The 26,973-nt window shown below is 36.6% G+C and overlaps 2 protein-coding genes across 3 annotated transcripts in view; one reads left to right on the top strand and one right to left on the bottom strand.

Annotated features, from left to right (window-relative positions):
- Window positions 1-15,242, bottom strand: part of klhl26 (kelch-like family member 26) — an 18,578-nt gene extending 3,336 nt beyond the window's left edge. The window contains exons 1-4 of one of the 2 annotated variants that reach the window (XM_079858117.1): window positions 15,162-15,242; window positions 14,989-15,076; window positions 14,680-14,799; window positions 5,491-5,676 (exon numbers count right to left, since the gene is read on the bottom strand). In XM_079858117.1, the coding sequence (XP_079714243.1) occupies window positions 5,491-5,676; window positions 14,680-14,729 (236 nt within the window). In that variant the 5' untranslated portion in view covers window positions 14,730-14,799; window positions 14,989-15,076; window positions 15,162-15,242. Of the gene's footprint in view, window positions 1-80; window positions 120-5,490; window positions 5,677-14,679; window positions 14,800-14,988; window positions 15,077-15,161 lie in introns of those variants that run through there. The other variant, XM_079858118.1, reaches the window with a different exon arrangement.
- Window positions 15,231-26,973, top strand: ddx49 (DEAD (Asp-Glu-Ala-Asp) box polypeptide 49). The gene is made up of 13 exons (XM_079858119.1): window positions 15,231-15,545; window positions 17,324-17,447; window positions 17,835-17,920; window positions 19,814-19,935; window positions 20,040-20,227; window positions 22,549-22,689; window positions 23,134-23,209; window positions 23,294-23,370; window positions 23,478-23,575; window positions 25,955-26,029; window positions 26,196-26,284; window positions 26,362-26,433; window positions 26,733-26,973. The coding sequence occupies exons 1-13, from the start codon at window positions 15,431-15,433 to the stop codon at window positions 26,877-26,879; spliced, it is 1,410 nt and encodes a 469-aa protein (XP_079714245.1). The 5' UTR covers window positions 15,231-15,430; the 3' UTR covers window positions 26,880-26,973.

Raw genomic sequence — 26,973 nt, 5'->3', positions numbered from 1 at the left:
TTTTACACCTCTGTTCAAATTGTGAAGAAAGAATCTGCAAAAATTTAAGCTAACCCTAAAGTACAAAAGTGACTGCTCACATTTTTAGCAGCCTTGATTCCGGAAATATTTTCCCAGTCATTTTCTAAGTAGGCATTAAAAAAAAAAGAATATGAATAAAATTTCTAAGCCTTGAACCAAAACATTATAAACATGACGGATTATAAACTTGACGGATATCAAGATGTCTCTGGCTGTTTCAGTGCTTTAAAGGGTGATACATTTTCTGAGATGTTAACAGATACCTTTGTTTTGAACATCATAGAAGACAACGTTAGTATCTGTTAAATTTAATAGCAGGAAAAGACTGGTTAATTTTGAGTATAGTGTATAATGTAAAACGTACAAATTAAATATTCAAATTCTCTACGTATGGTAATTAACAAACTATAAATAACAGTGATCAACAAATCAGAACTCAATACTGTAACGAGCTGCGCGGGGTCGAGCAAGCTTTCATTGTTTTTTCACGACAAAATGGCCAAGGGAATGGTTCAAGCACATATTTGGGCATTCTTTAAAAAGAAGAGAACTGCAATGTCATCTTTTCACACAGGACGACAACTGAGAGACTCATACATAACTATTACATATGGTGCAAAGATTCACTGATACATTTCATATATCATACATTCACTATATGGACAAAAGAATTGGGACACACCTCATAATTCTTGAATTCAATGAGTAATTCATTGATTTCAATCAGACCCATTACCACAGGAGTACATGAGACATTCTGAAGAGATCAGTGAATTCAAGTGTCACATCACCAAGTACAATGGCAAGCAACAGATAGAATGGTGTAAAGCAAGCCGCCACTGAAATCTGGAGCAGTGGAAACATGGAGTGATGAATCACGCTTTTCTGTTTGGCAGTCTGATGGCCAGGTCTGGGGTTAGCAGATAGAAGAAGAACTGGTCTGACTGCATTGTGCCAACTGTAAAATTTGGTGGAGGAGGGATAGTAGTATGGGGACTGTTTTTCATGGGTTGGGCTAAGCCCCTTACTTCCAGTGAACGGAAACGGATTTTTTCTATTTTTTTTTGTTGCAGCCTAGGGGTTGCACAGACTAGTCAACTTTAATGCTCTGCCATGACGCTTTAAGCTTGATGTCGACTAGCCACTCATGCCTATGGAGCGCAACAGGAAATCTTTGAAGTCCCCTTTTACGCTCGCTTCCAACAGTTAAAATGACAATTAATTGCATATTACTTCACAAGATTATACCATCTGGATGCTCAAAATTTATCGGGTGAATGCACGTTTTAAACAGCTTATCGTACATTTAAAACCAAACTTATGCGCTGCTGCATTGTAACACACACACACACACACAGTATAGCTCGCACCAGAGATGGGCACTTGAGTTAGTGACTACTGATATCATAAAGTAATGTGTTTTATTTGAATGATTGGTTTTATAATATCTGCGTCACATATTTCCCTACATGTTGTGGTAGATCGGACCCTTGTCAAAGAATTCGATTACGCATGTCTGTGTATTGTGCGTAAACTCTGAAATGACATAAGAGTCCTATTAAACATGACAGGAGCTTTCATTTGGGTTTATTAACATGTCAAATCGGCTAGATGCAAAGAATGTGGGAAAACAATTAAAGACACCCGAGCGATAACATCAAATTTTATAATCTCAGTTCTCGCGCATGCGTCCTGGCGCTCCCGTGAACTCTCGTCAGAGGCCCACATTGAAGAACACTAATAGTTGGATAAAGTCGTTATTTTTGTTGTTTTTCCGCACAAAAAGTATTGTCGTCGCATGATAAACGTAATGTAGAGCCACTGTAGTCACTTGGACTATTTTAACAATGTTTTTAATAACTATTCTGGGCCGACGAGTTTCAGTCCCTCTGAAAGCCTATGGAGGAGTGATGCAGCCGTCAGATTTCATCAAAAATATCTTAATTTGTGTTCCGAAGATGAACGAAAGACTTACATGGTTGGAACAACATGAGGGTGAGTAATTACTGACAGAATTTTCATTTTTGGGTGACCTAACCCTTTAAAAACAGGTTGAGAGACTATGATGAATGGTTACCTCACAATGTACAACGGTAAGCAGGTGCAATGGACTTTATCTACATGAAACACATATATCTCTATTGCTCACATACTAGTTATTATCTCTCTGCATGCCAACTAGGGCTGCACTATAAATTGTTTTAGCATCGATATCACAATATGCGCATCCACGATAGTCACATTGCAAGATGTGCAATGTCAAGTATAATGATTAAATGATCTGTACGGATCAGGCACCACGGTTCGAAACGCACATGATTCTTGGATTAATTGCAAAGTTTAACGATCATTGAGTGAAAGTTTAAGACTTGCACGTGTTTTAGGTCCAGTCAGTTTAAACATTCAAGTAATTTTAAACTATTAGAGCGTAAGAAGACACAGAAGAAGACTTGCACGTCTTATTTTATAGTTTTAACAGAGCAACACACGCACCACGCAAATACCGAATTCCATTCATATCTATTTGTCCTAGAACGGACACATACACGCTAAATTATGTAAAAATGCTCATCTCTGTGAGTATCTTCGTAAACACTTAAAGCTTACGCGAACGTAAATAACTGTGAAAGAAAATGGATACATATTATATTGGATCTGTGCATCCGGTCTTAAAGTGACAGTAGCCTAATTTTCCTGCTGCTGTCTGTCATAGATGTTAATCACACAACAAAATACAAAGAAATCACTTTTGTAGCTTTAATTAAGAGTAATTTAAATGTATACAGTGAAGACTATGCAGTGTTATTTTACATTTGATTATTCAAATGAATACTGTTAGACTGAATACTGTTAGACTTACCTGTTTATTTCATTTGTATCTTTGTTTTAAATTATTTTCATCTCAATATATACATAAAAAAAATATCGCATTGACAGTTTTTTCCAATATCATGCAGTCCTAAACATGAGGTTTAGTAAAGATGACATAACTTTCATTTTATATGAATTATCCCTTTAACATTTCATGTAAACAACTCAATAGTGGTTATGCCTGTAGTTCAAAGGTCTAATGAACTTCAAGCATCAGTCATTTTTGGGCTTGTGCTCAAATTTGTTGAGCGCACACAGCAGCTCTTCATCTATTCTAGATCCTTCTTGGTATTTCATTCTGCTTTCAGTGCTTTAATGCCACCAAATGTTCTGGTTTCTGTCTCTGTAGTGTCTCATGTGACCTGCAGGTTATAACTTATTAGTCAGCAGCACATTTTCATAAATGAACAAAGAGCAAGATGTATAACTTTTAATTAAACACCTCATGAGATTATATTAGGTTTGTGCATTTAATAGGTTTGTAACTTTAATTTATGTCTAATAGTTTTGAAACCATCTATATGTTAGTGTACTCCTTAAAAGGTCATGACATGAGAAATCAAAATGTCCTTGATTTTTTGGCATTTAAGAGGTTTTTGTACCATTAAAATATCCAGGTTTATATCTTAAAACAACCTCCTAAGTACAAAAAGAGCATTCATTTAACCAAGCTCCAAAAATGGCTTGTTTGGATATTGTGGGATCTTTTGAATATGACTGCCTCCAGAGCAAGATACTGATGAATATTTGGCCCACTGGCACTCAGTCTCTTAACACGTCAAAAGCAAATAGAACCCAATGTAATCACTGACGCCGAATACAGTATACCCGTTCAATTTCTGATGTACTCCATGTGCTTTAGCTACTCCCGACAAAAGGACAAATGGAAGAGTAAAGGAACAATTGCTTTGATGCGTCCAGTTTAAAAACCATGCTAGCATCTGTACAGCCTTCAGAAGGATCCCAGCGTCAGGAACTGGCAGATTATTTTTAATGGCGTCCCGGATCACGTCGGAGGTTTATGTGATTGTTTGGAGAATTAGACTGCACATTTTTTTGTAAACAAGGCATAGTGCAAAAGAGAGTTTGCAAAAGATTTTTTGTTGAAAGATGAATCAGTCAACTCTATTGGATCTGACAGAAGCTAAATTGCAACTGTAATTAAACCAACTAGTGCAAAATGCCCGTGCAAAATCAGTTTTTGAGTGTGTTTTTAGTAATTGTTGGTTTAGTGTGTTTGAGTGCTCATTGTTACAATTACACAGCAAAAGATTATAAAACATTTTTATTTGTGCATGGTAGAAAGCACACAGTGAACTCCGAGAAAACGCTATGCTTGAGGAAACAGTTTGTGAATAGGCAACTACGAATGATGCCCGTGAAAGAGACTGTGAACGCATATGTTTAGTTGGTGAATAGCATAGGCTACTATTACACAGTATAGCGATAACGTTAAGCGCACCAGAATGAAATATAATATTCTGAAGTAAACAGCATAGCTGACTTACAGATTCAGTTTACATCCACAAATGAATAAGCGCGTCGATTCAGGGAGCAGTGCAAAGTGGCGGTGCAAAATCAGTTTTTGTGAGCTGATCGCAGTCAGAAAAGTTCAGGAGATTTTTTTTAGCGATGGCTTGATTCAATGGATTAATTGCATTTTGAAAAAAGAGTGTCATGAATTTATTGCATTTTTGGGAAAAAATCATCCGTTTTTATAATAAATCTTTGAATTTATTATAACCTAAAGATGCTATGTGAAAGTTTGAAACAGAAAATAGTGGTTTTCATCTTGCCACTCACTTTCTTGGTAAAGAAAACATATTTTTACTCAAATTAATCAAAATGGATTTATCACGTTTTGGAACCAAACTATAATATTCAGAAGTAAACAGTGTAGCTGACTGAGTGTTTATGTCAGAATGTTTATTTTTAAACCACAACCTTCTTGGGGCTTCTTTTACCGATATATTTAACGATATCTTTTCCTTTTTTTAATCCAAACAACGCCAAACTTGGCACTGCACTTACTCGTGCCCGTAGCGAGACACCTGTCAAGTTTGAAATCCATCGGACTAACGGTTCGAGAGATATGTGAATAACAGACATACAGACACACACACAGACAAACAGACAGACAGACGTTTCTGTAATTTATAGATAGATTTATAGATAGATGATGCTTTGCCTGTAAATGGTGGTTTTATATGGATAATGCTTTACTTACACTTACATGCAATAGCAGGGGGCTGTTAATATTTTTTCCCATGCAATTGTGTTAGCCAATCACAACAGAAGGGCCAGAATGAGAGTTGAAAATAATCATTTTTGTGAATATACAACTTTTTGTTGTTTTTTGTGCAAAAAAAGACAACAACAACAAAAAAACAAGCCTAAAGGAACATATTAAATTAATTAAACAAATCCAGGTTGTGTCCCCTTTAACACTGACAAAATCTATATCTATATATCTAAGTCTATATTTGCAGTGGTCAAGTCATTTAATTGGGTCATCAATAAGAACAAGGATTAACCTTGCAACTTATTTCTCGATTTACAACTCAGTTGGCTGGTGTTAACAAACTGTGTATATCTCACCTGAAGTAGTCACTGCATGAGGCCAAAACCGCTTTGTGAACCTCGAAGCGCTCGTTGTCAATGGCCAGAACCACATCCAGCAACTGACCTTGATCACGCAACACGGACAACCCCCTCAGGAGAGTGTTGCTGTGGCTGGGGGCCGAGAAAGTACAACGGAGCGTGCTATTCTTGTTGTTAGCCATGCTGGAAAAAAAAAGAAGAGAATCAGTTACGAGGAATTGTATCTCTCACCACTCCCAGATCATTGTCTCTGGCTACACAGCCCATATAACTTCAGACGTAGCTTGATGAGTTTGCTGTTTCCTGACGCTCCACCAATTGGTCTCAGTTTCTAAACTGACGCATCAACATGATCCCTGTAATAGCACTTACTTTTAAATTATTCAAAAGAATGGATAAAGAACCTATTTGGATACAGAACCCATAAGCTCCACAAAAACCAAGCAACAAGCAGTTGTTGGAATTTTACTGACTGATCTTGATGGAATCACTTTTGTAACTTTAATAAGGATTAATCTATAGTATTTATATATAAAAAAAGAAAACCATGCAGTGTTATTTTACATTTGATTACAATTTCTGTTACTGAAATTTGTTCAGTTGTATTTATTTTAGCATTTGTATTTTTGTTCAGCATAATTTATTTATTTAAATTAGTTTTTGTTCTTATTTTAATACTGACTGTTTACTTGTCTTTAATAATGTTTGAAATGTCTATTACTTAGTCTAGTTGTTTTTGTTCATAGTATTCAGCTGCAACAGAGACACAAAGGCTGCGTTTACACTGGCACAAAAAATCCAATCTTTTACTCACACCTGACACAGATCGGAATTTGTTGCACACGTGTAAACACAAAAAATCCGCACGAGATCTGATTTTTTCACATCCGATCTGAGCCACTTCCAAATGTGTTTTTAAATCAGATACATATCCGATGTCTGGACATCCGACCTACGTCTAAACACGCATATCCGATTCCCCTTTGAATTCCAAGCCACCACAAGGCGAGGACGACACGTTTATTCACAAAGATAGCTTTTTAATGTTGTATTTTTAATGAGCTGATTTTCAACCTCTGCCCATGACTTTTATAAATAAAACAGCTTCGCTACTGAAAGCTACATTATATTTCTCAGCAATGAGGTGACAACTTCGCTGTAATTATACTTAAACACTCACTCGCACGCTCTCTCCTGACACGCTGACCACCCGACATGAATTATATCAATAATTTTAATAGAACAGCCATTCAAAACCAGGGTCTACCATGTGCATTGTATGATCACCAAAAATCATTTTGGGCAGAAATTAATGTAAACACAGATATCGGATACCAGTCCTGTCTAAAGTGAGTGTAAACAGATGGGCCAAAAAATCAGATATGGTCAAAAGATCGGATCTGTGCATTCAGACTTGCAGTGTAAATGCAGCCAAAGACTGCAAAAAAAAAAAAAACACAGAATAAATATGTTTGATATCTAAATGTTTGAGTTATTTTTTTTTTTTTTTACCTTATTGGAATGGAAACTGGGAATCAATAAGCAGAATCTGAATCGCTAAAGTTCAAATGATACCTAACCCTACCTGGAGGGCCACTGTCCAGCAGAGTTTAGCTCCAACCCTGACAAAACTCACCTGCCTGTAGTTTCCTAGTAATCCTGAAGACATTGATTATCTGCTTCAGGTGTGTTTGATTAGGGTTGGAGCTGATATCTGCAGGACAGTCGCCTTCCAGGACCGAGCTTGCCCATCCCTGTAGACCAGGGGTGTCAAACTCAGTTCCTGGAGGGCCACAGCCCTGCAGAGTTTAGCTTCAGCCCTAATTAAACACACCTGATCAGCTAATCAAGTCCTTCAGGCTTATTTGAAAACTGCAGGTGTGTGTGTGTTGAAGCAGGGTTGGAACAAAACAGTGTAGGGAGTGGCCCTCCAGGAACTGAGTTTGACACCTGTGCTGTAGACTATATGTTATCATATTATGGACGATAACAACATATTAATCCTTTATATTAGTCTGTCAAAATTAAAGCGGCGCTATGCAGTTTTGGCAATTTCTTCGCTGTTTTCTCGCGGGTTTCTCTATAGAGCTCCCCCTACAGCTTTGGAATAAATATTTGACAACACTGTCGTCAAAACTCGTTGGTGACTCGCCCCCCTCCCATCTTCTCCCTCCTGTCATGTGCATTTGTTTTCAAAGAAGCTGGCGAACGCAGGAGACCTGATATCACGCGATACTTCCTGACAATGAGTTGCAAAGTTGCAAGGGTGTTTTTTCCACTCAAAGGCGCTAGGGGGGTGCGAGAAGACCACCATTCAACCCGAAAAAAGTCATATAACCATTCCAATGACTCTGTTCAGGTGAAAGCTGATGAATTCAATGAAGCTGTTCAGTTAAGGTAAAAAAACCTGCATAGTTCACCTTTAAGAATTAAACATTCAAATGAAAATCAGTCATCTCCTATATTCTGCATGTGAATTTTTGACAATGTTAATATTGCAAAAGTTTTCCAGCGTTGGAGACATGTTAGAGTGGGTAGGCCCGAAAACGGGTGCCGGGGTTGCTTTGTTTCTGCTCGATATGCGAGTAACATTGATTTTGCCATGTTTCACATAACCAAGATATGCTGTTGTAGTTGTTGAATCACAGCTGATGCCTGGCTCACACTACAGGAGTTTTAGGCCGAATGATCCCCGATTCCAGAATCGGAAAAAAAATATTGTCAATGACCTCGATCGGTTCCGATGTTCGGTGCAGATTATCTGGTAATGTGAGGCGTTCACAGATCAAATATTGCACCTCCCGATCTGCTCTCACACAAATCGGGCTCGCCCCGATCACATCAAACATGTTTGATATTTAGGATTTTCAAAATAGCCAATAAGAAACAAGTAGGGCTGTCGTGCTGAAGGAACTTCGCTAGAGGTAATTTTGAGTGAAGATACAAGATGTATCAAGATGAAGATACAAGGGTCCACATAATACAATAAACACAACATAAACCTAGCAATGAGCTTGTTAGGCCATTGTTGTATAACAGTTAGTTCCTTGAATCTCGCTTTATGAGAGGCTTTCTGCTGATATTTCACCAGTATTGGCATTGATAGTCTCTGCGCATTCTAGACAGGCTGTCACTCAGTCCAGTTACATTAGTAAGCCACTAGGTGGCTGGAAGGGACAGTCTTTTAGTGAGTCATTAAACTGTTTATTCAACGGAAATGTAAAAGAAAATGTGGATTCATTCAAAGATAGATGTCATGAAACAAGCTGTTAATTATTTTAATATTTAATTTGAACTTTGAGCTCCACTTTACAAGACTCAGCTGAGCAGCAATGAGGCGCATGGGCAACGCTGAAGCTGATGCGTCACTTCATCATTAATGGCATTGATTCATTGTATCGACCAGCGCTGAGTCTGATGATTTTTAAAAGATTTCGCTTTCCCTGGTCACGGCTACCTTTTCACGAATATGACTTGATATGAAGGACGTCATATAGTGTGTTTACATCTGCTTTTCTGCTTCAGATCAGGGGCCCGTTCTTCGTACGTTGCTTAAAACATCCGAGATCAAATTACACATCCAAGATGATATCATTGTGCTAATCATGATCTGGCTAATTAGGTTTTTCGAACACACCTGCTGGATATGATTAGTATAGCTGGATTGGGTTATCTGAGATAATTGCGCGTTCATGCGCTGGTTTAAAAGGGGATATGTATCGATAGTAGAAACATTGATCAGCAACGCTGCTATTGGCTGCTCAGCGTGGCCAAAGAGCGCGCACAGTTTTTCTCCTCAGCAGAGCAAGAACTAATAGTCGAAGTTTATTCGGAATTTTAATGTTTAATCAAAACGCCAGGGAACACCTCAAAGTCTGCAAAAGCCAGGAGAGAGGGCTGGCAAAAAGTAGCAGACAATTTAAATCCGTTAGAAGTGGCCATGTTAGATGTTTTTATCACTTATTAGCCTATATATTTGTATTTTAATAATTGCATAATTACTTTGTTCATTGTAATGTCAGAGTCACCACATTAGAACATGGGAACAAAAGTGAAGTACAAAAATATTCTACATAGCCTAATGGTTTAATTTTTTATAAAAGGCACTGTTAAATAAATGGTTGTCTGTTTATAAAAGCAACCAAGAAAAAGGCTGAGAAAAAAAGAAAGAAAAGATCTTAGTAGCCTACATTGTAAAATAATTTTTGCTGCCTCAAATTAAGGCCGTATAGTCATTTCAGCTGTTAAATCTTGAGTAATGATGAATTGCTTTGACTTGTGAAAGTGAAAACTGATAAACTTATGTTAATGTAAAAATATTTTGCCATGAATTATTGATCACATTTTTCCCCAGTGTAGTTCATTGTAATGACATTGTGTTTTCCTCTTTGTGCACTTTTACATAATACACCAACACTTGTATCTGTTCCCAAGAAAGTGGTGGCTGAAATATGTGCAGTAAGTGGACATTTTCTAACTTTCCAAAGGAAAGAAAGTATAAGACTTTGTAATGTCCATTTGTTTCCATTGCACTGGACAGTGAATAAACCCTCTCAGATAACTGTCATATGGAGGAACTAGCCTACCTGCAAGTGCATAAATAACTTTACTTAATTTATACTTGTATGCTTTATGGCTGCAATATAAGTTGTAGGATTCCACATCTACAGAAAGGCCTACAGAAGAGTCTGCACAGACAGAGGAGACATAGGCCTACAGGTGGGCAGTGTATAGCCAACTTTTCCTTTTTATTTGTTGCATGAGGCATGTGTCTAATATCTCTTGTTGCAGGCACTTGACCACTGGCTTTTCTTTACAAAGAACAATTGAAATAAAACTCATGGAACTAAGCTTATTTGTCTTTTATTAAACATTTAATGAAAAGTGTTTTTTTTTTTTGGCAGTGTTGTGTAATATGGCACATGCAACAATGTCACAGGCCCTGACAGGTGTGCAACCCTCAGACTTTTCAGACACTGAAATCTTCCCTTTAGTTAGCCAAAGTTCATTTAATTGTGTACCCTTGTTCTGGCAAGAGCTGCATTGTAACTGGTTTGGGTCAGGGAATGGGGTCATAAAACACCTGTCTGCAGGCAGGAACATGTCATAATCACTTATGAACAAAATGCAGTTCTGTTAGGATCAGCATAAGTGTATGTAATACAGTGAGCTTGATATTTAATTGTGGAACTTTCCTTACCACTTTCAAATAATGTGCATAAATGTGAATCTCTGAAAATTCTTAAGTCATGCACAGATCCTGGCCATTTTGCTTCCACATTTGTGATATGGAAGATTTTAGTCAACTTTTTTTATTTGAAATAATATTACTAATCTGGAATATTAAGAATCACAAAAGTAACTGGGCTGCACATTTACATTGTGAATCAATGTGAAACATTGAGGCATGTTTTCCTCAAAGCATAACTTACATTTTACAGTTATATCCTTGTCTCATTTTGCTGAAATATTTCTTGTTAGAAATTTGATTTAGATTTAAATTTCAACATTTAACACAAGTAATAGTATTTTAATGAGGGCAGTAACAGTAAAGGGACTATTGTTGGAGAAGCCTATAAATGTAAAATCATTAGGCTACTATGTTCAGTCGAGTAAATTCCTCATACCTTGTACAAGTTAACATTTTGTGCTTTTGTTTCTGTTTATTACAATTTTTGATTTAGTCATTTTAACTTCTGCTTTAAAACGGCAAATAACCAGTTGGTTTTTTTTGGTTTAGAATGTAATGTTAATATATTAACCCTTTTTTGAACAAACAATGTATAGCCTAGATACATTCCCTATATTTGTTTTCATAGCCTTCATATTTCACATTGTTTGGAGACCAACATTGGGCAGGATATGAAATAACATTTTCTTTATAAAATAATGGTTTTAAATTATTTATTTATTTTTTTATGTAAAATATAATTTTGTATAATTTGTGGATTTTTTATATCTGATTAATCAATGAAATAATCAACAGAATTGATTAACAAAATCATTAGTTGCAGGTCTAATGGACAGTATAAATAATGGATACTAATTTCAAAATTTGCTAAAGATTACATTAAACACTCTTAATAAATTATGTGTTTTCGAATATTAATCTTTAATGAGTTTTGAAAGGAAATCTAAACGTAAAAATAGGGAAAAGAGCATGCGCAATGACAACTTCCAATTTATATCCAACTGATATCAATAAATGTAAAAAAAAAAAACTCTTGATATTGCTCATTTACCATTACAGGACAGATACAATTTCACAGCTGGTCATGTGATGTCAACATGGCTGCACCCAAGAGGGCAACCCACTCCATGCAGAACAAAAACAATTTTGTTTTCTAGAAAAATTGTGTCTGAAGCCTTCTTTATGGAGGTAGATTTGTGTCTTTATTATTCAATCAAAAAAAAGGTTGCTTCAATCAAAAAATATATTTTCAATCAAAAAAACCCGTTTCAATCAAAGAAAAAAAGTGTTTGAATGCAAAAATATATTTGAGACTCAAAAAAATGCATTTGAACACTATTTTTTTTTGCTTGAAAATGTTTTTTTTGATAGAAGTGAAGGTTTTTTTGTTTGAAGCAACTTTTTTGATTGAAGTATTGTTGTTTTGTGTTTGGGCCATATTATGGGTAGGACATTTGTGTCTTTATAATTCAATCAAAAAAGAAGTTGCTTCAAACAAACAAAACATATTTTCAATAAAAAAAATCACTTCAATCAAAAAATAAACCTTTTCAATCATAGAAAAAATGTTTTTGAATGCAAAAAAATATTTGAGATTCAAAAAATTGCACTTGAACACTTTTTTTTTGATTGAAAATGTTTTCTTTGATTGAAGTAATCTTTTTTGTGTTTGGACCATGTTATGGGTAGGACATTTGTGTCTTAATTATTCAATCCCAAAAAAGTTGCTTCAATCAAAAAAAAAACATTTTCAATCAAAAAAAAATAATTTCAATCAAAGAAAAAACTGTTTAAATGCAAAAAAAAAAAAAATCATTTGAAGTGTTTTTTTTTTATTGAACTTTCTTTTTTTTTGAATGAAGTGAAAAAAGTTTTGAAGTCGTTTTTTTTTTTAATCATTTTGACACAAACGTACCGCAGTGGGGGCGGGTGCTTCCCCATTGGTCAGACATGCTTGAGTGACAAGTGTCTACACCAACGACGTCTTTCTGACAAGCAAGTCATGGTCGCCACTCGCCAGCGAGCCAGGAAGCAGTGGTGGAGTTGTTGGTAAGTAGATAAAACCGTATTAAAATGATTGGTGTCACGTTATTAGCCTACTCTGTTTGATATTTCGATTAAACATACAGCTTGCTAACTTAGCTCACGTTGACTAATTTGTGTGATGGTGTTAGATATCTGACGCCTCATATTGTCAGGCAGGCTAGCAGGGTGCGCTAACGGCTAATTGAATTGTTTATTTCACTTAAGTAACGTTACAGAGGCTTGCTATGTGCTTGTGCTATATTGTGTTATAATACGTAACGTCATTAGTGGTCAAACAACAGTCCACAGGCCAACTGTTGCCCACAGCGCTGCCTGTTTAGCAGCAACAGGTCATGCAGAGCCTGAGTCTATCTTCTCACACAGCCCACAGGATTACAGCTATTTGACCGTCCCGCTCTCTCTCTCGCTCACGGGTAGTGGTCTCCCCACCATCACAGTCAAATGCTCGCAGACACAGAGGCAGATGCTGTTATTTTGAGAGCGGGGCTTACATATGCCGTCCCGTACGGAAAATAATGTTGCATACCACCGGTAACATGAATATATATTCCGTTGCTCGGTGCGCAAACTAGCTGTGTCAGGCATTATTTATAAGTAGCCTAATGTCCTGCACAACTCCACATGGAAAACTGGCAGTTCAATGAAGTGATGCTTATTGTCTGACATAGTGTACAAGTAGTTACTAGCTTAAAGTATTGTGCCAATAATGATCCTTATTTAAGTTAGCAAGCTGTATGTTTAATCGAAATATCAAACAGAGTAGGCTAATAACGTGACACCAATCATTTTAATACGGTTTTATCTACTTACCAACAACTCCACCACTGCTTCCTGGCTCGCTGGCGAGTGGCGACCATGACTTGCTTGTCAGAAAGACGTCGTTGGTGTAGACACTTGTCACTCAAGCATGTCTGACCAATGGAGAAGCACCCGCCCCCACTGCGGTACGTTTGTGTCAAAATGATTTAAAAAAAAAACGACTTCAAAACTTTTTTCACTTCATTCAAAAAAAAAGAAAGTTCAATAAAAAAAAAACACTTCAAATGATTTTTTTTTTTTTTGCATTTAAACAGTTTTTTCTTTGATTGAAATTATTTTTTTTTGATTGAAAATGTTTTTTTTTTGATTGAAGCAACTTTTTTGGGATTGAATAATTAAGACACAAATGTCCTACCCATAACATGGTCCAAACACAAAAAAGATTACTTCAATCAAAGAAAACATTTTCAATCAAAAAAAAAGTGTTCAAGTGCAATTTTTTGAATCTCAAATATTTTTTTGCATTCAAAAACATTTTTTCTATGATTGAAAAGGTTTATTTTTTGATTGAAGTGATTTTTTTATTGAAAATATGTTTTGTTTGTTTGAAGCAACTTCTTTTTTGATTGAATTATAAAGACACAAATGTCCTACCCATAATATGGCCCAAACACAAAACAACAATACTTCAATCAAAAAAGTTGCTTCAAACAAAAAAACCTTCACTTCTATCAAAAAAAACATTTTCAAGCAAAAAAAAATAGTGTTCAAATGCATTTTTTTGAGTCTCAAATATATTTTTGCATTCAAACACTTTTTTTCTTTGATTGAAACGGGTTTTTTTGATTGAAAATATATTTTTTGATTGAAGCAACCTTTTTTTTGATTGAATAATAAAGACACAAATCTACCTCCATACTTCTTCATTACATATGTTGGGGCAAATGTCACTGTAATGATATTTTTCAAAAGTGCTTTTCATCTCTTTACGTATAAAACTTTAACAAAACATTACGGAGTGCACCTAATATTAAAAAAATGTCTAAATAAAGACTGAACAAAACAATACATTTAGTTTTCTTTACTAATATTAGCACTTAACCCTGTTGAATTGTGGAGCAACCTCTCTCTATGCATGCATCAAACGCATCGCATGCCACATTTCATGCTACATCCATGCCTAACGTTACCTGCTTTGAGCTCGATTCACAGAGAACTCCACACCATCTGACTCCGCCATGCTCAGCGAGGATGAGGATGAGGAAGGTCATCATGTGCAGAAGCCCAAATAACCGCTAACCATTCTCAATCTTAATAAAATAAGAAATACAACAATGTAATGACAAAACAACAACAACAACAACCCATATCATACTTACAGTTTCAAGTGAATAGGCTGCTACGAGACAATGAGAACATTAGAAAGGAAAGTAATGATTCATACTGCATTAATATTGTAGGCCTGAACACTAATTCAGAGTTGTTAATGTTCAGCTCACCTGCACGCGCCTCTCACCCTCTGCTCGACCCCGCTGTTTCAGCTGCGCGCTCACGAGCACACCACTCACGAGCTCCTTCGCATTACATCTTCCCCCAAATGACACAGCTAATCAGAATAAAGCACGTGTATTCATGTAAATACATTTGCATGGAGGGAATAAGGCATTCATACCTAGCCTGGCGAGTTTGTTGCAATGTTTGTATCATACATGATCTCTCTCGCTATTTTCGCTGTCTAAAGGCGCAGGTCTTGACGTGAGGGGCGTGGTCATTTCCTTTTTCAACGCATCATCATATGACGTCCAATTCACGCGTCCGTCACAGATTCGCACGAGGAAGCTTGTTATCAACTTGTAAAGGGTATTTAAATGCGCTCAAAGCAACATTAATACAGATTAGTTCATGTTTTGGACATTTTGTTTTTAGATAACCCTGTGTAAAATGGCCACGTTTGAATCTCTCGGACTGTGTGAGTGGTTGATTCAGCAGTGTAAGCAGATGGGCATCAGCCGACCGACCCCTGTACAGGAGAAATGCATTCCTGCCATATTGGAGGGTAAAGATCTAACGTTATGTCTGCTTTATAAAAACTGTACAACCAATTAAAATGGACAGATCACGTTCATTAATAGGCTTTACATAGATCATTAGAAATATTAATTCGCGAGCACATGTAACGTTATTCATGGATGGCACAACCAAACGGTGTCTTTTCTAAACAACAATAACAACAACAAAGTATTTATTCTTGGTTTAATATTGTCTTAATATTTTTACTAGAAAGTAATTTGGAGGGGAAAATTTATATTTTTGCTTTTGGCACAATAATAGCTGTATGATTATTAGACTAATAAAAATGTTGTGTTATTATGTATGCCTTTATATTTCTATTATTACATTTATACAAAGCTATTTGTTGTTGTTTTGAGTTATTTGACTGTTGTTAACTTTTGTGAACAGGATGACATGTGATCATATTCATGAGTAAGCTCATTAATAAATAATATATCCTCAGGGACCCAGGAATAGACATTTGTCATCTGTAGTGGACATTATATTTCTGTGAATTTCTCTGACAGCATACATGTAATATCATACATCATGCATGTCTTGTAAAGAGCAGATTCAGGGCTTTTCAGAGATACCAAAAGTTCAGAAGTTTCACAATGACGAAGTTACCTCTCCTTGGACTTTAAAAATTACTGACATTAATTTAGTGATCAAATGTAACACTCTTATGGAAATGTGATAATATTTTGTAATTATCATTTAAATCTGATACATTTTTTAATTGTTTGTCATGAATAAACATCTCAGGAAAATGTTATGGGGTTTCAAATCAAAATATGACTTTCTGTTATGAAACAAGACATCGATTTCATACATGTACACTGTAGAGGACACCAAGACTTAAATCATGTTTATCATGCATTTTGGGAGACCGAACAAGTGAATAGGGAAAGAAATTATATTTCAATATTCCTATGAAATAGATATTATTATGGAAATATTGCCAATTACTACTCCCATTGTTACGCTTCTTTTTTCATTACATGTTGCCCCAATAACACATTAATATGCACAGTAGATTCAATGTATAGATAGATTGTATAAAATGGAAGAAAAAACAAACAAACCTTATGGCCATTTTACACACATATTGCATAAAGCAAAATGGTATATCAAATCATTCTGTTATATCTTTCATGATATAGTTGAGAATAATCTTTTTACAAAGTTTGGTATATAAAATCCTGAAACATAAAAATTGATTGATTTAAAAAAAGAAAAAAAAAATCCATTGTTTTTGCCTATTTATTTGCTTATTCGTGTCTTTTTTATTTTTTAAAAAATTGAGTCCTGGTGTCCTCTACAGAGGACAAAGTATAACATATGAATAAAATATAATTTATCTAACACAATAAAATACTCGGGAGGAAAATAATAATAATAATAATAAGCATATGAATATTATATGTGCCCGATATATCTGTTGCATCTGTATCATGACGGGATTTACGTTCTTGCTTTTATGGACATCTACACATTAAAAAAAAAATATATATATATATATATATATATATATATATATATATATATATATATATATATATATATATATATATATATATATATTTCAAGTAATCGAGACAATCTGGCCTTTCATTTATAGTTTACACTCTTTAAACTCAAAACTAATGTCACTGGTGGAATTAAGTGTGTTAATAATAAAGTGTGATTGTGATTTTGCCTGTCATCGGGGGTCATATTGAACAAAACAGAGTTGTTCTTTATTTTTTAATTTGCTTAATCCGAATTCTGTCTTTCACATAGGTCGGGATTGCATGGGCTGTGCAAAAACTGGAAGTGGAAAAACGGCAGCATTTGTTCTTCCAGTGGTGCAGAAGTTATCTGAGGACCCTTATGGTGTTTTCTGCTTGGTGTTAACACCCACCAGGTTTACTTTTATACTTTATGATTTTTATTGCCAGAACATTCAAATCTTTATTTACACAAAGATATTTCAAATAGAGGTCGACCGATTTTTTTTCCAATAATGATAACTAGGTTGGCCGATAACTGATTAATCAACCGATAGTTTTTAACATGGATACTGAATTGAAACAAACATAAGACATAAAATAGTACTGAACTTTATTACAAAAATTTTAAAACAGTACTGAACCATGAAAATGTTCTGTACTTTTCAAATATATATATAATAATTTATTATACCTTGATCATTCATGTTAGTTCATAGTTCATTAACTAAAGAGAAACAACTTTAAAATGTATACAAATTTATTAGTAAACATGTATTAATTTTTGTCTGTTTTCTGTCCAGAGAGCTTGCTTACCAGATCGCAGAACAGTTCAGAGCATTAGGGAAGCCCCTAGGCTTAAAGGACTGTATCATTGTAGGAGGAATGGGTAAGATAGTATTCAGAGCTCTACTTGGTCATCCTTTAGGGCTCATTTATTCACAAAGCAAAAACAGTGCTTAAAGGGGTCATATAATGGTACATGCACTTTTACAAGTTGATTGCACTGAAATGTCTGTTGGCAGTGCCTGTACACAACCATCCTATCATGATTAAAATCCATCCAGTGGTTTTGTTTTAATCTCCATATATGTTTGACCATCTATGAAATCAAGCCGTTCGATATTGTGACGTCATAAGATCGTACGCCCCTCCCGCGATTGTGATTGACAGCCGTGTTTCAACACAAGACCCGCCCTGAGCGAGCTGTGACTGCCGTCGTCATAGTAGTCCGCCATTGTTGATATTCTGGAGTAGAATGGCGTCTAAGCGATTGTGGTGTTCTGTTCTTAGATGTAATAAGGAACACAGCAGTCATTTGGATGTTCCTAAATCTGAGCCGTTGAAGATGCAGTGGCTGAGTTTTGTTTTTGAAGCGATATGCCCAAAGGATTGACGCGGGGATTCCCTCACGGGGATTCCCCACGATCGTCCATGCTTTCATGTTTACGCGAATCATTTCACACCAGACAGCTTTACAAACGAGAAAAAACGGATCGGTACCAACGTGTTACTGCTGAACCTCCAGAAGATGTGAGTGTAATGTTTTATTAACCTTTATATTAGTATTTATATTAATCTTTGCGAAATTTGCAAACCTTGCTGCAGGCTTCACAATGAATGCGTCTAAGGTTTACACTCAGGGTACATTACGGCATGTTTTCTATGTACGACGTTCTCAATATAATTCATAATCACACGTTTATAACGAATAACACGTGGTTATTGTGTTAGATACGGTGTACCCACAGAACAGAGGGGCGGGGTGAGCAAAGCTCATTATCATTTAAAGACACATGCACTGAAACGGCGTGCTGAAAACAGAGCTGTTTTTGACCAGGTAAAATGAGTGTTTTCTTACAATACTAATGAGAATTTTTAATTAAAGTATATTACAAACTTTTAATTTAGACCCTAAAGAATCATATTAGCTTGTACAAAAATGGCATTATATGACCCCTTTAATGTTTATAGAAAACTGTCATTTATAAAATGCATATTTATTAAAGTGCCCCTATCATGCTATTTTAAAGGTTCCTAATTTTGTTTAGGAGGTCTCCTACAATAGGTTTACAATGATCCAGGGTAAAAAACAAACAAACCTTTATTAACTCTAATAAATGCATTGCAGTATCACCTCTTTGTGACTGAAACTGTTTGATGAAGGATTCAGTCTCTCTAAACCTGTCCTTTCTGAGAGCCTATTCTGCTCTGATTGGTCAGATGGCCCAGTGTTTTGATTGGTCTACTGCTTACAGCTCATGCTGGAAGTGAAACACCCATTACCATATCTGAATTTCATCTCCAGAGGCTTCCTCAGCACTTGATACACAGTGATAAGAACCGTCGGTTTTACCGCATCAATTCGAGCCCGAGTCCTCATCCTTTGGATGTGCATGCAGTGGATTTGCTTTCGCAGCACAGATTATAGCATCTTTTCAACATGTCGACTACACGAACCAAACTCTTCCTGGCTACAGAGTTTGAGGGCGGGTCAAAGTAGATGTTGTTGGAAGACCATAGGCTGGCATTATGCAAATCTGTTACAAACCTACATAGGTTAGAATTAATGACGACTCGTTTCAGGCAGTTCAAAATCGGTTCTTTCTTTTGGGAGACAATAACTTTTTACTCATTTATTGTGCACTTTGATCTTTGAAACTTTGCAGACCTTTTACATTCACAAACCACTATATTACACACTGCATGAAAGGTAATATCCGAAGAAGTATATTAGGGGCACTTTAAGAGACAAACTTTATTTTATTTTCTCTTCAATTAGACATGGTCACTCAGGGTTTGGAGTTGTCGAAAAAGCCGCATGTTGTTGTTGCCACTCCGGGACGACTTGCTGATCACATCCGAAGCTCTGACACAGTTAACCTGAACAGAATCCAATTTCTAGTAAGATTTTGATGTGTTTTCTAATGGTTGTTTTATCTACCTAAATTCTTAATCTAGTTTGTTTTAAAACGGTTTTCTTTGAATCGTTGTGTGTTTCTCTGCAGATCCTGGATGAAGCTGACCGTCTTTTAGAGCAGGGCTGCACAGATTTCACTAAAGATCTAGAGGTCATTCTCAGTGCTGTGCCCGCAAAACGCCAGACGCTGCTGTTCAGTGCCACACTCACGGACACGCTACAGCAGCTGCAGAGCATCGCCATGAACAGGCCCTTCTTCTGGGAGCACAAATCAGAGTAAGTCATGCTCAAAAGTGTGTCAGGAGAATGTTTTGAGATGTACAGGAGAAAAAAGGTGTGTTCAACTTGAAGCTGCGTAGACTGATCATCAAAGTATCTTGAGAGCGATTAGAGAGCAGACGGCTCTGTATGTTTTTAAAATGCTCTCGTGGTACTTTGATGTCATCGGTCTGTGCAGCGCCGCTTCAAGTTTATCACATCTATTAATATTGCTGCCCTGGGGTGCGTTTCCCAAAAGCATCGTTAGCCAACTTGGGTTGCAGGTTCTGTCGTTATCAGCATAGTTCAACGAGTCAGTGTTTCCCGAAAACATAGTTCTAACGAACATTCGCATTGTTGTGTGGTTGGAACTGTGTGGTCTAGCATCACCAACTGTCCAGAGTTTCACTAATTTTTATGCTAATAACTTTTGAACCATAAGGGCTAGAAACAAAATTGAAAAAAAATTCAATTCACGTCTTGAAATCGGCTCAAGACGATTCGATTGCACCATATGACGTCATTTTCCATCATGAAAATCTGTCTGCCATTTTGAATTCTCGGAAAAACCTACCTTTTCTAACTCCTCCTAGGCCGTTACGATTTTCGATTTTCACAAAAATTTAACCTGATCATCTTCAGACCATGCTGACAAAAATAATTCATTTTGATTCGTCAAACCGTTCTCAAATTAACTAATTTTACGTAGCGCTTGCGAAAACAGACGTAAGGCTGTATCTCCGCAACGCTTTATCGTATTCAGACCAAACTTGGTACGTCATCATAAGCATGACTTGAGGCTACATGCTGCGTTTTGGCGTAGCGCCACCTACTGGTCCGGAGATAAGAAAAATGTATATTTTTCCTTATAACTTCTGAAAGGTTTGTCCAAAAATCATAAAAGTGGTCTCGTTAGATCATCTCCTTAGATTCCTGAATCCTTGCCGAGTCCAACGATATCAAACATTCTAGGTTTTGCCTTACGGTTAGTGTAGAGTTGTAATTTAGCGCTTAAAAACATTTGCCAATATCTTCGAAACCGTTAGACCGATTGAGATGAAACCACCGTAGGAATTTCTCTTTTGAATAAATTTGCCTATTTTAATGACACATTTAATGATTCCTTGGGTTATGCCGAAAACATAGGTACCAATTTTGCCATAGTCAGCCAAACGTCCTGTCCGCCATCTTTATTTTCTTTTAAAACCTACTTTTTCAAACTTCTCCTAGACCGTTTGTCCGATTTTCACCAAAATCAAATTGTATCGTATCATCTCCAGACCGTGGCGACAAAATGTTATGGATTTCGTGTCGATAGGCAAAACGTTTTTGTATACCGCAGCAGCAAAGATGAGGCATGATGCCAAAATGACTATTCAGGCTTTATCTCTTTTTGCATAGAGTGATGTCTATGTGATGTCTGTTTTTATATTGTATGTTTATATTTGTCAACACACATTTAGTTTTTGTTCATTTATATACTATATGGTATATTTTGTTATTTTCACTTGTTTGCACACTTGAATTATCAGTAGTATTAGTTATCAGTGTATGACATGTTTTGGCAGTAAAATAAAACTTTTTCTTACTTGCAGATCAAATGCATTTTAAGTATCTGCATAATCTTCGTTATTGACTAGTGCTGGCTACTTGACAATTCATAATAATTCATAATAATGTCAGACCTGAGCTGTCATTTAAGCTTTATTTGTGTGTCTAGTATTTGTGTCTAGTACTTTGTCTAGACTTGGATGGCCATTGCAGATGCTTGGTTTTGTGCTCAGTGACCCATTTTTGGTTTGATTTTGATGTTTGTTTTTGGATCACTGTCCTGTTGGAAGATCCAAACATGGCCCATTATAAGAATTATAGGGCCATGTTAAGGGCCATGTTTGGATCTTCCAACAGGACAGTGATCCAAAAATAAACATCAAAATAAAAAAATAAAAAATGGGTCACTGAGCACAAAACCAAGCATCTGCAATGGCCATCCCAGTCCCTGACCTGAACCCTATAGAAAATGAGTGGGCTGAACTGAAGAGAAGAAGCGACAACATGGATACATGTGTATATATAGTTTAAAGAATTTCTAACTCATGGAAAGACACTGGATTAAATTACTTAGGATGTTAAAGTATTTTCTCAACTAGGAGTGAGACTTTGTTTATGGCCAGGTTGTGTTTTAATGTAGGCAGTTACGTGATCATTTGGTTCTGAAGTCATGCATTAATCCAGATGTTCACCAACACTATTTTGGTGGAAGAGGGTTATCATAGGCATTAAAGCTGTTCTGACAAAGGCCTAATATTATTTTTATGTGGTATGGCTCTCTCTCACAGTGTGCGGACTGTAGATGAACTGGATCAGAGATTCATCCTCACTCCTGAGAAAGTCAAAGATGCGTACTTGGTCCATCTCATCCAAAAGTTCCAGGATGAACATGATGATTGGTCTATCATAATATTCACTAACACGTGCAAGTAAGTTTTCAGTTGCTGAAAAAAATTATTACAGGGTTTATCAGTGGTGCTTGGTAAGGCAAATCCCTACTATAAGTATTAAACTTTACATCATAACCAGACTGCATGTACAGTGGTCATGAATGCTACCTCAAAATGGACATCTTGTTGAGGAGCTTTTCTAAGCAATCAGACTTAACATTTTACCTGGTGGACAAATCCCATAGACTTGCATTAAAGGAGGAAACTGAGTCAGATCTAAGGGGCTCTTTTGAACTGGTAAACCAACTTAGCACCCAAATAACCTAGAAATTGCCATAGCATTATGTTAGCAAGTTTGCACAGGCAAGCACCACTCACATTTTCAAAAGAAAATGTAAAAATCTATTATTTGATACCAATAATAATGATAATTATTTGATAATGATGATATTGTTATGTGATATTGTGGTGTAAATATTCCAGGAACTGCCAAATACTCACAATGATGCTGCGTGAATTCAATTTCCCAACCATCTCTCTGCACTCAATGATGAAGCAGGTAAGTGACACGTTATGTAGTTAAAATTGATTCTCACTCAGTGCCTAATGTCTACTAATGGCTTTTATTTTCTTCCCCTTTCAGAGACAGCGTTTTGCCAACCTTGCAAAGTTCAAGTCCAACGTCTTTAAAATTCTCATAGCCACAGATGTTGCTGCCAGGTACAGAAGCAAACATTTCTCAACACACCTCACCACTGCTCTTTGCCAATTTCTAATTTATTCCACTTTCTCGTGTCTTTATGTGTTTGTTCTTTTCTTATCTGAAGGGGTTTAGATATTCCTACTGTGCAAGTTGTTATTAATCACAACACACCAGGTTTGCCAAAAATCTACATCCACAGAGTGGGACGAACCGCTCGAGCTGGTGAGTTTAGAGCTCTATTAACAAAACTGAATGTCAACCCACAGTTAAAGTTGTGTTATCTTGTAAATTAGACATTGTTATTCTTCTCTGGCTTTTTTTTAATGTTAGGTCTAATATTACAATTCTATACTATGTTTCCGTGATATGTATTAAACCTATAAAACATTAAAGACTTAAATCAGTCATTTTAAATATTCTAACAGCTTTATAATATACAATATAATTAAACATTTTCTATAAAAGAATCATACGAAGTAGCAAAAATGACCTTTAAAATTACACATGAAATACAGGGGTTGGACAATGGAACTGAAACACTGGCCAATATATTATTGGAGGTTTCGTGCCTATATATGCTGTAAGAGCAGAGTGTGAAGGTTGAATTAGCAGAGCAATAGCACAGCTGTACATAAAATATTGCAATACACACAACATAATTGTTGGCTCATCTGTGACCAGGACAGCAAGTCTTTGAGGTGTATCGATAGCTATGGTATTCAGGATAATGTCGGCATAGCACCACGCAGGATGAACCACATCCAACTGGAGTAACTGTCGACGCAAGAGAAAGCTGTCTGAAAGGGATGTTCAAGTACCAACCTGGATTGTATTTAAAAAAAAACATAAAAGCTCCCCAACTTGCTGCAGAATTAAATGCACACCTCAACTCTCCAGTTTCCACCAAAACCTTTCGTCGGGAGCTCCACTGAGTCACTTTTGATCGTTTGATCACTCGTGCCAGTGCCAAATGTCAGTTTCATTGGTGCCAACAGTGCAAATCTTGGGCTGTGGACCATGTGAAACATGTATTGTTCTCTTGTTCTCTATTGTTCAACATCATTTGCCAGCAGCCATATCACCCTGTAGCCCAAGACTGGTTGCCCACTGAAGCTAAGCAGGGCTGAGCCTGGTCAGTACCTGGATGGGAGACCTCCTGAGAAAACCAGGTTGCTGCTGGAAGAGGTGTCAGTGAGGCCAGCAGGGGGTGCTCACCCTGTGGTCTGTGTGGGTCCTAACGCCCCAGTGTAGTGACGGGGACACTATACTGCCAAAAGAGCACCGTCCTTCGGATGAGACGTTAAACCGAGGTCCTGACTCTCTGTGGTCATTAAAAATCCCAGGATGCCCTTCGAAAAAGAGTAGGGGTATAACCCCGGCATCCTGGCCAAATTTGCCCCTTGGCCTCTGTCCATCATGGCCTCCTAATCATCCCCATATACTGATTGGCTTCATCACTGTCTCCTCTCCACCAATAAGCTGGTGTGTGGTGGGCGTTCTGGCGCAATATGGCTGCCGTCGCATCATCCAAGTGGATGCTGCACATTGGTGGTGGTTGAAGAGATTCCCCCCTTCTATGTAAAGCGCTTTGAGGTCTCAGATAAAGCGCTATATAAATGTAACGAACGAACGAACGAACGATGATGAGTCCAGATTGAAGCACGGGGTTTGATCACTGATGGTTTGGGCTGCAGTATCATGGCATTCCATACTGTGCTTGATGTTCATCACTGTCCAGGACTACCGAACCATTCTGGAGGACCATGTGCAACCTAATGGTTCAAACATTGTACCCTGAAGGGGGTTCAGTGTATCAGCATAATGACCAACACACACAGCAAGGCTTACATTTACAATTGTAAGAATGGTTTGATGAACATGAAAGTGAAGTTGAAGCCAGATCTAAATATTTTTGAGCTACTTTGGGGTATTTTGGAGGAGCAAGTCAGCATCATATAGAGACCTGGCCACTGTTCTGGAAGAATGGCTCAAAATCACTCTGGCCATTGTGAAGGACTTGTATCTGTCATTCCCAAGACAAATCGATGCTGTATTGCCTACAGCATCAATAGCATAGTATGGCCCCACCATACTAAAATGTTATTGTGGTCTAAAACCAGGTATTTCCTTTTCATTATCCAACCCCTGTGTTCTAACATTTACCGTGAACTTCCAAGCATTAAACTAAATTATTAACAAAAAGTGACAATTTTATATGTGCATGGAAAACTGGGATTTTACAAACACTGGGTCAGTGTTGGTGTTAGCCATACCAAGTGACTGATGAATTTGTTCAAAAGACCTGCGGCCCATTTTTGGGTTGTGAGTGTGACCCACCAGTTGAAAAACCACTGTGCTAAAATATATCATATCTGACGTGACATAACATCTGCTATGGCCGCTGTACACTTGTTTCACTTTAGGGCTGCCTGGTTATTAAAAAAAAAATGCATGTGATTGGATACAATGTTGAACCATGGCAAAAACAACAATGTAAACAGCATTTTGAAGCAGCAGGAGTACATCTAATTGGATTGCTGTAACAAATAGAAATTCAGAATTGGACCATCTGTTTTATAACGTCCTCTTCCTGTTGTCCAGGCCGAAATGGTGTGTCAATCACTCTAGTCACACAGTATGACATCCATCTCATCAGTGCTATCGAGGAACAGACCCGTAAGTTCACAACTTAAACAGATTGTCTCATTTAGAGAGAACTTTACTCTAGAATCAAAATATTCTATTGTGATAAAAGCACTGTAAATGCAAGTAATAGTAATGGACTTTCTATGAAATTACTTGCTGTAAGAGTATGCTTATGATTACCGTTTTGTGTGTTTAGAGGTGAAACTGAAGGAGTTTCCTGTTGAAGAGAAAGAGGTGTTGAAGATCCTCACCCAAGTCAACGTAACAAGACGACAGTGTGAAATTGTGAGAGAATTTTTTTTCAATATACATTTTATATAACACATGCAACCATAATCTTACAATTGTTAATTCTGTTATAGAGACTGGAGTCCACTGATTTTGATGAGAAAAAGAAGATAAACAAAAGGAAACAGATGATTCTAGAGGGAAAAGTGAGCTGTTTTATTTTAAATGCATGCTTTAAACATATTACAGAAATCAGAAAAAGATTATAGATTATCAAAAAAATTATATAGAAGTTGTCTTTTTGTCTAGATTTGATGACAGGATTTTAAAGTACTTGCAGAATGACTTTGTTGCTTGTGGTTCTGTTTTTTTTTTTTTTTGTTTTTTTTTTCTCACTTTCTTCAGATATTAAATACATATAATGCATAAATAAACATACAAATTAACCAAGGTTTTTTTTTGTTTGTTTTTTTTTTGACCCAAACTTCTTTTGTATCAATCACAGGATCCAGATTTGGAAGAAAAAAGGAGAAATGAACTAGATAAGATCAGCAGAAACAAGAAGAAACTGAAAGGAAAAAATCAAGAAAGCCTCCAGAACAAAAAGGAAAAGAAAAAAAACAATGCAAAAACGACAGAAGTAGACTCTTGAAGTGTTCTTGATATTGTACATTTACATAGGTGTGTATATAGCATAAACGAATGTATAAAATATCTGTGATCAATATTTCAAAATAAACTGCATT

Source organism: Squalius cephalus (assembly GCF_949319135.1).
Source record: "Squalius cephalus genome assembly, chromosome: 22".
Classification (NCBI taxonomy): Eukaryota; Metazoa; Chordata; class Actinopteri; order Cypriniformes; family Leuciscidae; genus Squalius; species Squalius cephalus.
The sequence above is the reverse complement of the archived record's forward strand: the minus strand, read 5'-3'. Positions and strand labels throughout refer to the sequence as shown.